Genomic DNA, 11848 nt, shown 5'->3' with positions numbered 1-11848 from the left:
TGCTTTTCCACGTTAGTGCTATTGATCTCTTGGCTTGTAAAAGGCACATTATCCATAAAGATCTGTTCACTGAGTTTTATCCTGTGTCCCTCTGGGTAGATGCCAAGGACAAACAGCTTAAGGCCAATGCACACGGTGTGTGATTTAGAAATATTTTAAAAATGTTTTTGAATTTAGAAATCGCACGCCGTGTGCATTGGCCTTTAGGCTCAACAGTCACATTGATTGACAGAATCTCTTGCATTATTATTCCAAGTTCCTCACAGAATTCTAGACATTCCATGTACCTTTGTCCTGTGTACACCTGTGTACACCTGTTACACCTGGGTTTCTGGTGCTATATATACTGTATATACTCTCATTATCCAATTATACAGTAGAAGATTTAAACGCGTGTTAGCGGTTTGGGTTTGAGCTCTTTTCCATGCCCTGTTCCATTTTGTTCCACTGAAATGTCCTCTTGTAGGTCGATCCTCCATGCTTTCAATTTGGGTTCTGAAGACTAGTGATCTAGTGTTCAACAGATTATATATGTCCGAAATAATTCCTTTCCCAAAAGGATTTTTTAAATTAAAACGTTCTCCAATGAGGATAGAGCGGGTATGGCCAGGGAATGATTTTGATTGATTCTTAACAGATAAAGTTCCTGAACTGTAAATATATATATTTTTAAATGCTTACAGGGATAAAGGTGTTTTTGTACCTCATACCACACAGAAATCATGTTTCTCAGTACAGGGGTCAATGTTTTCCTTGTAAGGTTTTTCTGACTATCAGAGTGTATGTATGTCGGGAGTTGGAGTCCTATAGAGTTACACTCAATGTCTTTCCATGCTAAAACAGTCATTTTAATAGTATACATGTAAGAAGAATATATATATACAATATATATATATCATATGTCTGGTATGTACTCTGCAATAACAATAAAGTTGAATCTAATCTAATGTAATCTAATAACTGAGCTTGTCTTCATTGTTACACAGTACTTGTATTCCTGCCATACAACCATCTATTCTTCACAAGGTGATGGATTATGCTGTGGTCCATAGTCCATCGTAACTCACTGTCAGTGTTGTGTGTGCAGAATCCAACCACTAGAAACTGGCAATTGTTATAGTTTATCTATGTACAGTATGTCTGTATAAATCTGTCTTATGTTAGTATTTTGTATGTTAAGACACAATGGTGACAATGGCACCTTTTCAACACCCCCAAGTGTCCCTATCAAACGTATACTAAACCTATATAGCTTGCCTCATATATATCTTGTCATGTTCAATGAAGAACATAAGATATGCATTGAACTGTCATAAGAGCTGCATACTGCCATTAGATAATACCTTGGTATGTACTGCCACACTTGATGTTCCGAAGGTCCAACAATAGTTCAAGTATACCACTCTCATGTGTCATTTATGTTGTTAATAATGTGTATATTTGACCATATGGGTATTTTAACATTAAACCAAAAGATCTAAGTTGATATGCTCGCATTTGTCACGTATTTGAATTTTTGAGTGAATCGTCTGCTACCCTGCAATCATGACTGCAATCATACCCTTTCAATCCGTTCTGTTTTGTATGGTTATTATGGTGCATTCATTTTGTATACCTCCAGGGGGCGGTAGTGGGCTGGTAATTCACAGGTGATGTACCTGTTGGAAAACGTTGCACCTGTGTCAATAATGTTAAGTTTATCTCGTTTGAATTGATGACCTGTCATAAATGTGTCTGTAGTCAATATGACGTAATTCTGACATCACACTACAATAGCCATAAAACATGAAACAGTTGGAACTATTTATTCAAGCAGTCTGAAAAAAGGATTGAATTGAAACGTTTCTCTTTGACATACAGAACAACAACAGGGGAGTATTAAGAAATATTGAAATATTGAGGGGGAGCCTTTATACGGCCATATTACATATGTTTCAGCCTTTATACGGCCATATTACATATGTTTCAGCCTTTATACGGCCATATTACATATGTGCAGTTTCTCAGCAATTAATAATGATTATGTTGGCTAGTGCAACCTCCTCTAGAGCTATACAGAGTGACAGCACGTTTTAGCATTGCAAAGCAGTTTAGAAGTCATGGTCGTGTTTGTCCTGTCTTTTAGTCCTGCCTTGTTTTGGTTTTGGTTTACTTAAACTTGCACCATTAACTTTATCACTTGTATTCACCAAATGTTATTGTATTATTGTATATTTGTTCTACTAAAATGTTAATAAACAGATTGTTCAAAACAAAACAAAACAAATAAGTCATGGTCGTCTTGCCTCTCTTGCTCTTGTTTTTTCAGACCTATCACAAACAGCACTGTCTCCATAGCAACGATGGTTAAGCTGCGCACTGTAATGACGTTGTGTATGTTGTGGTTGCATTTTATTGACGTCAAACAAAGCTTTTGAATATAAACATTAGTGATGGCGGAAACGAAACTTTAATAATAATAATAATAATCATAATAATAATAATAATAATAATACCAATAATAATAATAATAATCACCTTTATTTGTATAGCACTTTTCCTGCAAACGTTGCATTGACACATTCGTCGATCTATCGATGCAGTACTGACACCATGGCAACCATACAGCAGCTCCATCATGACCTCTGCTGGTCAGGTCATGGTACAGCAGCTCCATACTGACCTCTGCTGGTCAGGTCATGGTACAGCAGCTCCATACTGACCTCTGCTGGTCAGGTCATGGTACAGCTGCAGCAGCTCCATACTGACCTCTGCTGGTCAGGTCATGGTATGGCCGCTGTATCGACTGATTGACAGGAATTTGGGGCAAAATACAATAAGCCCACCGTCATCTGTGATGTCTTGTTCAATAACATGACATTGAACATGTCTTGTCTTGTTCAATAAAGTTGCTGTGCTGTGGCCATATATGTGGTCATAAATGTTGGTGTGTCTAGTAGACTATAGCCTAGTATTAAGTTTAGCTCGTTTGAATTGATGACCTGTCATAAATGTGTCTGTAGTCAATATGACGTAATTCTGATTGGCATGAACGACAACAAATAAATGCAAATGTTGTGTACATTTCTGATATGCAAAGATACAAATCTGAAGGACATTTAGGCATGTTGTGGGACATGGCTGTGTGACAATTGGGGTAGAGATAGATGGTCAACATGTCGTAACATCACTAATAAACATGTATTTCGTAATGTCGTAACATTCGTGTGGTACATACTGTGGCACATAGGATATTTTTATGTAGGCTAACACCTGCGTGGCGCGTGTCTCAGATAGCAGGTTTTCTGTTCTACAGGTTTTCAGAGGTCTGCTTATCCAGAACTACTGATGTCTTGATGCCTTGCTGTCCCTATCCCCCCTCTTTCACCTCTGTCTCCTAACCACTTTCACCTCTGTCTCCTTACCACTTTCACCTCTGTCTCCTAACCACTTTCACTAACTTCATTAAGATATCACCGGGGGGGAAAATACTACTGTTCTTTAATACGGAGCTGCAGCCCTATCCTTGTGTATATTGAGTTTGCCTTTGATAATGACCGATTAGAAAAATGAAACGAAGCATAACGCAGTCGCGCGCGCACGCACGCACGCATTGATTGGGACTTTCATGTGAGAACATGACCTGAATCTCAGATTGTGAACAGGTCTGATTGATTTTCTCTGCTTTTGTCATGTTTGTTTCATCTTATCTCAGAGAGGTTCTGGTTTCCCAATGATGGGAAATACTGGGCCAGGTTAAAGGTCAGCTGCGGAAAAAACACCAACCCCGCCCCCCCCCCCCCCCCCCCCCCCCACACACACACACACACACACACACACACACACACACACATACACATACACATACACATACACATACACATACACATACACATACACATACACATACACACACACACACACACACACACGCGCACACACACACACACACACACACACACACACACACACACACACACACACACACACACACACACACACACACACAGGGCTTAAAGTTCTCCGGCACGGCGATAAATACATCACATGCTATTTGTTTTACAAAACACACATACACACACACACACACACACACACACATACACAGCTTCTACCCCAGGGGAATAACACACACACACACACACACACACACACACACACACACACACACACTACTGGAGGCCCCAATCTAATGAAATAATGTTAAATAAATAACTTTTTTTTTATTTTAAAGATATTTTACATGGTGTATTTTAATGTAATTATGCTCAGTGGTAAACATGCTGAACAAGCACACACCCCCACCCCCCCCTCCCCCCAGCTGTGATGCAATTTCCCCCATACCATAAGATTAGGAGAGGTGTGTATATACGGGAAACTACTGCTCGCAATGCAGAGAAGGATGGATGGGGTGGGAGGGTAGGAGGGGGGAGGGTGGGAGGGGGGAGGGGGGAGGACTTAGGATAAAAGCCAGGCTCCAGGGGAGGAGAAGTCACTTTTGACGGCAGACCCTGGACCAGCTGGGGACATGTACGTGAGCCTGGTGTGTCTGGCCACAGCGGCCCTCTCCTTTACTGCGCTCTCTGACGGATCTCCTCTGTAAGTACACCTCAACGCCCAACTAACACCTGTTCATTAACACTAGAAGAGCCGTGAGGGGTCACGGTGATGTGCAATATACAGTACGAGCAAAGGTAGTAATGTAAACATCAGTAGTGCAAAGGTTATAGAGTGATCACATTAACCAGGGATGTGCAGCCATCAAAGTGTTGACATTGTCATCATAATATTGGCATTTTCATTGGTAATGATTATAATAACAATAGGAATACATGCGTCACTGTCTCAATACAGAAGGATAATGGAAAAGTATAAAGTATAATAATAATAATAATAATAATAATAATAATAATAATAATAATACATTAGACTTGTATAGCGCTTTTCTAGACACTCAAAGACGCTTTACAAACTGAAAAGATTGAGTAGTAATAATAAAAACACATGGGAAGGAGAGGGGGAGAGGGTTAACTGGTGAAGGCGAGCTTGAAGAGGTGGGTTTTGAGGGCCTGTTTAAATGTTGGGAGGGTGTTGGCCTGTCTGATGTGGTTGGGGAGGGCGTTCCAGAGGGACGGGGCTGTGGCTGAAAAGGCCCTATCACCCTAACACCTATCAAGTATGTCAAATGGGGCGGCTGTGGCGCAGGAGGGAGAGCTGCCGTCTAATGATCGCAAGGTCGGCAGATCGGCGGTTCGAGCCCTGGCTGGCCACATGTCAAAGTGTCCTTGGGCAAGACACTGAACCCCAAATTGCTCCCAGTGAGCGGGGCCGGCGCCTGGCATGGCAGCTTGCCGCCATTGGTGTGTGAATGGGTGAATGAGAGGCCGTTGTAAAGCGCTTTGGATAAAGGCGCTATATAAGTGCAGTCCATTTTCCACTTTCAAATAGTTGATGTACACCTACCTGTATAAGTGAATGCCTCCCTCCCCTCCCTCACTCCCTCCCCTCCCTCCCTCCCCTCCCTTCCCTCCCCCCCTCCCTCCCCTCCTTCCCTCCCTCCACTCCCCTCCCTCCCTCCCTCCACTCCCTCCCTCCCTCCCCTCCCTCCCCTCCCCTCCCTCCCTCCCCTCCCTCTCCCCTCCCTCCCCTCCCTCCCCTCCCCTCCCTCCCTCCCTCCCCTCCCTCCCCTCCTTCCCTCCCCTCCCTCCCTCCCCTCCCTCCCCCCCTCCCTCCTCCCTCCCCTCCCCTCTCTTCCTCCCAGGCATGTGCTGTCGGCCCCCAGCCTGCTCCGGGTGGGCAGCAGGGAGAGTGTGTTCGTAGAGTCCCAGGACTACAGGGGTGGCCCCCTGGCCGTGACGGTCACAGTGAAGAGCCACCCCGACAGGAAGCAGCTGCTGGCCTCCCAGGACGTGGTCCTCAACGCTGACAACCACTTCCTGTCCCTGGTGGAGATCCTCGTAAGTGGTCCAGGTTCAGGTTCAGATTCTGACCCATCTCATTCAATAGAGCTCTCAGGTCTTCTGCTAGCATATCAGCCCCAATAGAGCTCTCAGGTCTTCTGCTAGCATATCAGCCCAATAGAGCTCTCAGGTCTTTTGCTAGCATATCAGCCCAATAGAGCTCTCAGGTCTTCTGCTAGCATATCAGCCCAATAGAGCTCTCAGGTCTTTTGCTAGCATATCAGCCCAATAGAGCTCTCAGGTCTTTTGCTAGCATATCAGCCCAATAGAGCTTTCAGGTCTTCTGCTAGCATATCAGCCGCATTAGAGTTCTCAGGTCTTCTGCTAGCATATCAGCCCAATAGAGCTCTCAGGCCTTTTGCTAGCATATCAGCCCAATAGAGCTCTCAGGTCTTTTGCTAGCATATCAGCCCAATAGAGCTCTCAGGTCTTCTGCTAGCATATCAGCCCAATAGAGCTCTCAGGTCTTTTGCTAGCATATCAGCCCAATAGAGCTCTCAGGTCTTTTGCTAGCATATCAGCCCAATAGAGCTCTCAGGTCTTTTGCTAGCATATCAGCCCAATAGAGCTCTCAGGTCTTCTGCTAGCATATCAGCCCAATAGAGCTCTCAGGTCTTTTGCTAGCATATCAGCCCAATAGAGCTCTCAGGTCTTTTGCTAGCATATCAGCCCAATAGAGCTCTCAGGTCTTTTGCTAGCATATCACACCGATAGAGCTCTCAGGTCTTCTGACGCTGGTTTTCTCTGTGTACCACATGTACAAAAGAAGAGGTTTGGTGAGGCTGCATTCTCATTGTATGCACCCAGATTGTGTCTCACTGCCAGTTGACATTAGGGATGCAACCTCAGCACATATGTTCAAGTGAAGACTAAAAACCCATCTTTTTAATATTGCCTTTAAATGACTAAATAATTAAATGATGATTATATAATGATTGGAGCACTTTGAGCTGCAACGCTTGCAGGAAAAGCACTATACAAATAAAGTTATTATCATTATTATTATTATTATTATTATTCCCAAACCCATCTCATCCCATTCAGACCCATCTCTTCAGGTTACACCTTAACTGCTCCTCCTGAGACATCTACTGCCCCAGCACTGCGTCTCCTGAAGACACCCGTTTTTTCCCTTTACTGTGTCCCCTAAGACTTCTACTGCCCCCCTTGTACTGTTTCTCTGTTTCTCCAGTGTCTATATATAAATAAAATAAAAAATAAAAAGTCTGGGTTTAGAAGAAGGTGATAGAAGAAGGTTTTTCCTTCTATCAATGGCCCCTGGCCTGAGCTGGATTACTCTTCCTGCTACGACTGGTGGATTGATGATTCACTTGCTTTAGTCAAATGTATTGAGTTTAGAATGATAAGGTGCTATCTCCGTTTAGGGTAGTTCAGAGATATTGAGCGTCAAAGTTTTTACATTCCATTATGTTTTGTGAGATGGAACCTTTGTATTTTATTAATTACTAACAAAAAAATGTCAGCATTTTAAAAATAACACCACACAGGCATTAATAAACACCTAATGGATCAGATTATGTGAAAAACTCAATTTTGACAAAAATTGAGATAGAACCTTATAATTCTAACGTCACGAAATGCCCAAAAATGTAAATGTAATGTAAATGTAGATCTCTGAGGCAGCGTACGCAGACGTGGACCCGGAGCAGAAGCACTATGTGTACCTGGAGGCCCGGTTCCCCGACCGCGTGCTGGAGACGCTGGTTCTGCTCTCCTTCCAGTCCGGCTACATCTTCATCCAGACAGACAAGACCGTCTACACCCCCGCCAGCACAGGTGAGCTCACCTTTCACCTTTCACCTTTAGGGTGTGTTCTCACTAGAACATTTGCTTCACTTGGAATCAGAGTTTAGGATAAAATTCGCTTTGCTCTGCGTCGTTTGGAGCTGTGAGAACGCGCATTCGAAGTAACTCCCGGAGAAAACAACCGACGCATTGACAAGGGTGGTTTCGCTCCGGTTAGAAACGACGCATCGAGGCTGTCCATAGGAAAACAACAGCGCACGCGTGTTGATCTGGATAAGAGAGGGACGAAAAGGCAATTTTCAATGTTTCTGACCAATCAACTACCACATCTGTTGCTTCGATTGCGTATGTTACTTCGTTTACATGAAGGGCTGTGAGAACGCAAATCAGATAATGTAGTGCCGGAGGAAAAAGGAAAGACGTAGGCAACGTAATGATAACTGTTTAATCAAAATAACAACTTGTACTCTCAGTACAGGACCAGAAAATAGATCACCAAAACTGTTGTGTCTAAACAGGAAGTTGCAACGTTAATAATCCTCCCCTCTGCCCCTAGTGCCAGAACTGGTTCCCTCCCACTACACAACCAACAGTAAGAGGAGAACATGAACCCATAATGTAGTCACTACACCAGCCCCCCCAGTGTTCACCTCAATATTGGAAATCCTCACGGCGAGGAGGGCGTATGGCCCGGCCCCTACGATCGTAGGTAAAGTCAGGAGGTGCGGGAGGAGGTGTGACATCGCCCATCACGTCCTCCTGCAGGGAAGGACGGGGGGCAGTGACGACCGGGGGCTCGCGAGCTGCGGGGGGTTGTCGGGGTCGGAGGGGGGAATGGCCAGGGCGCGGCAGGGGAGGTAGGACTGGAGGCCGGCCTCTGCGCGGTGGCAGGGCCAAGTCCAGGGGCAGTTCAAGGTCCAAGTGGGCCGGTTTGAGGCGATCAACGGACACACACTCAGGCCTACCCCCCATGTCAACCATGAAGTTCTTGGCTCCGGCCTCGATGACACGGAAAGGCCCGTCATAAGGAGGACGTAGTGGAGTCCTGTGGCCATCATGACGAATGAAAACGAACCTCGCTGAGTGCAGCTCCGGGGGCACCCTCGAAGTAGGGACACCATGCTGCGTAGTCGGGACCGGGACGAAGGTCCTGGCGCTGTCCAGCAGGGAGGCGCGCTGAGCGGCGGCGGACCAGGGCTCCGTTGACTTGGGAATGAAGTCACCGGGGACCCGCAGCGGCTGTCCAAACACCAGCTCAGCGGACGACGACTGGAGGTCCTCCTTAGGCGCTGTCCTGAGCCCCAGCATGACCCACGGCAGCTTGTCAAGCCAGTCGCTGTCCGTGAGGCTGGCTCGAAGGGCGGCCTTCATGGATCGATGGAAACGCTCACAGAGCCCGTTCGCCTGCGGGTGATAGGCGGTTGTGCGGTGGAGCTTGACCCCCAGATTCTCCGCCACCGCTGCCCACAGCTCTGAAGTAAACTGTGAGCCACGGTCAGAGGAGAGATCAGCAGGGGTGCCGTAGCGGGAGACCCACACCGCGATGAACGCCCGGGCCAGGTCGGGGGCTGTCGTTGAGGAGAGCGGAACTGCCTCCGGCCAGCGAGTCGTCCTGTCCACCATGGTAAAGAGATAGGTGTATCCGTGCGAGGGGGGCAGCGGCCCTACCAGGTCCACGTTTACATGATCGAACCTCCGCTCAGGCACAGAGAACTGCTCCAGGGGGGCCTTGACGTGTCGATGCACCTTGGCGCGCTGGCAGGCGATGCACGTGTCTACCCAGGCCCTCACATCCCTCTTGAGCCCATGCCAGACGAATTTCTCTGACACCAGCCGTGAGGACGGTTTCCTACCAGGGTGAGACAAGCCGTGTATCGCCTCGAAGGCGGGGCGCCTCCAGTTGGCGGGGACCACCGGTCGTGGCTGACCCATGGAGACGTCGCACAGGAGCGTGGCCCCTGCGTCACCGAAAACCACCTCTTCTAGGCGCAGTCCTGTGTCCGACAACTTGAGAGCCCGGACGGCGGGGTCGGCGGCCTGGTCTGCAGCCATGCGCGCGTAGTCCAAACCCAGTTGGACCGCACCAACCACCGCCCTGGAGAGACAATCCGCGACCTGGTTGGACTTCCCAGCAACGTGCTGGATGTCTGTGGTGAACTCGGATATGTAGGCGAGCTGGCGCTGTTGGCGGTCGGACCACGGCTCCGCCACCTTGGACATGGCGTGCGTGAGTGGCTTGTGGTCCACGTAGGCCGTAAACTCGCGGCCCTCCAGTAAAAAACGGAAGTGTCTGACAGCAAGCCACAGCCCGAGGAGCTCCCTGTCGAATGTGCTGTACCTTTGCTCTCTGGGAGACAGCTGGCGGCTGAAGAATGCAAGAGGCTGCCAGGCGTCCCCAACCCACTGTTCGTACACCGCTCCCACAGCAAAGTCAGAGGCGTCCGTGGTGAGAGCAGTGGGTGCCGAGGGCGAGGGGTGGGCCAACATGGCAGCGCGGGCCAGGGCCGCCTTGGTGTCCTGAAAGGCTTTGACACGCTCCGCCGTCCAGTCCACCGGCTGCTTCAGAGTCTTGCCCTTCTGGGCATCGTACAGAGGCCGCAGGATGTGAGCGATGTGGTGGAGGAAGCGATAGTAGAAGGTTACCATCCCGATGAACCCCTTGAGCTCGCTGATTGTGCTGGGGCGCGGGAAAGCAGCGACAGCTTCCACCTTCGAGGGGAGGGGGGTCACCCCCTCTGCGGAGACCCGGTGCCCGAGAAAGTCGATGGTGTTCCGTCCGAACTCACACTTCGCCGGATTGACAATCAGCCCATGTTGGCTGAGCCGTGTGAAAAGGGCCCGGAGGTGGGACAGGTGCTCCTCCTCCGTGGTGCTTGCGACGAGGATGTCATCCAAGTAGACGAAGAGGAATGGTAGGTCCCGGAGCACCGAGTGCATGAGGCGTTGGAAGGTCTGCGCCGCGTTCTTCAGGCCGAACGGCATCCGCAGAAACTCGAAGAGTCCAAATGGCGTGATTACGGCCGTCTTAGGGACGTCCTCGGGGTGCACCGGCACCTGATGGTACCCCCGTACCAGGTCCACTTTGGAGAAGAAGCGTTTGCCTGCCAGGTTCGCTGAAAAGTCCTGGACATGTGGGACCGGGTAGCGGTCAGGCTTGGACGCGTCGTTGAGGCGGCGGTAGTCCCCACATGGGCGCCACCCGCCGTCTGACTTAGGGACGATGTGCAGGGGAGACGCCCAGGGGCTGCTCGAGCGCCGAACGATGCCCACCTGCTCCATATGCGCAAACTCCGCCCTGGCGATGGCCAGCTTCTCCGGGTTGAGGCGCCTGGCCCTGGCGTGGAGGGGAGGCCCCTCGGTCTCGATGTGGTGCTCCACTCCGTGTTTCACCGTGGGCGCGGAGAAGGTGGGCTTGGTAAGGTCGGGGAATTCGGCGAGCAGCCGAAGGTACTGGTCACTTTCGGCGAGCGTATTGGACCACCCGCTGTAGACCGCCTCCCCCTGCGTACAGGCGAAGGAAGCGAAAGTCTGTGAGTTGACCAGGCGCCTGTTCCCCACGTCCACCAACAGGTTGTGGGCGCACAGAAAATCCGCACCAAGGAGGGGAAATGTGACAGCCGCTATGACAAAATCCCACGAAAAGCATTGCCCTCCGAAGCACACGTCCACCGCCCTAGTGCCATAAGAGCAGATAGGTGTGCCGTCCGCGCCTGCCAACTGCGGACCACGCTCCTCCTTCGCCACATCCGATCTCTCTGCCGGAATGATGCTCCACTGGGCACCTGTGTCACAAAGGAAACTGCGACCAGAGGCGGTGTCTTGTATGAAGAGCAGCCTGTTGGTGACGCCAGCGCTCAGGGCCACTACTGAGTGCCGGCCCCGCCGTTTCCCGTCGGTCCGAAGGTGCAGGGTGAGCGGCACCGTTTGGCCTTGGCGCCAAAAGTGGCGTGGTAGAAACAATGGCCCGCAGCGTTACCCTGCTGGCCAGAAGGTCTGGCGTCATCCTTCGCTCTCCTGCGACGGTCGGGTGGCGGGGCGGCCGCGGGAGCGAGCAGGTCAGGGGACCGTTGAGGCATGGCCAAGACGAACCGGTCCGCCTCCCTGGCCAGGGCGCGGGGCTCCATGATGGCGGTGTTGGCCAG

General features: G+C 49.4%; 1 protein-coding gene across 1 annotated transcript in view; it reads left to right on the top strand.

The window, feature by feature from the left end:
• The first annotated feature begins 4503 nt into the window (after positions 1 to 4503).
• The window catches only part of LOC308159661 (complement C3-like), a 76809-nt gene continuing 69464 nt past the window's right edge, over positions 4504 to 11848 (top strand). The window contains 3 exon segments of the mRNA XM_080533477.1: positions 4504 to 4578; positions 5741 to 5936; positions 7571 to 7736. Of these exon segments, the coding sequence (XP_080389603.1) occupies positions 4508 to 4578; positions 5741 to 5936; positions 7571 to 7736 (433 nt within the window). The 5' untranslated portion in view covers positions 4504 to 4507.

This window comes from Nansenia antarctica, assembly GCF_963989245.1.
Source record: "Nansenia antarctica genome assembly, chromosome: 6".
NCBI lineage: Eukaryota > Metazoa > Chordata > Actinopteri > Argentiniformes > Microstomatidae > Nansenia > Nansenia antarctica.
Note: the sequence above shows the minus strand (reverse complement) of the source record. Positions and strands in the feature narration are given on the sequence as shown.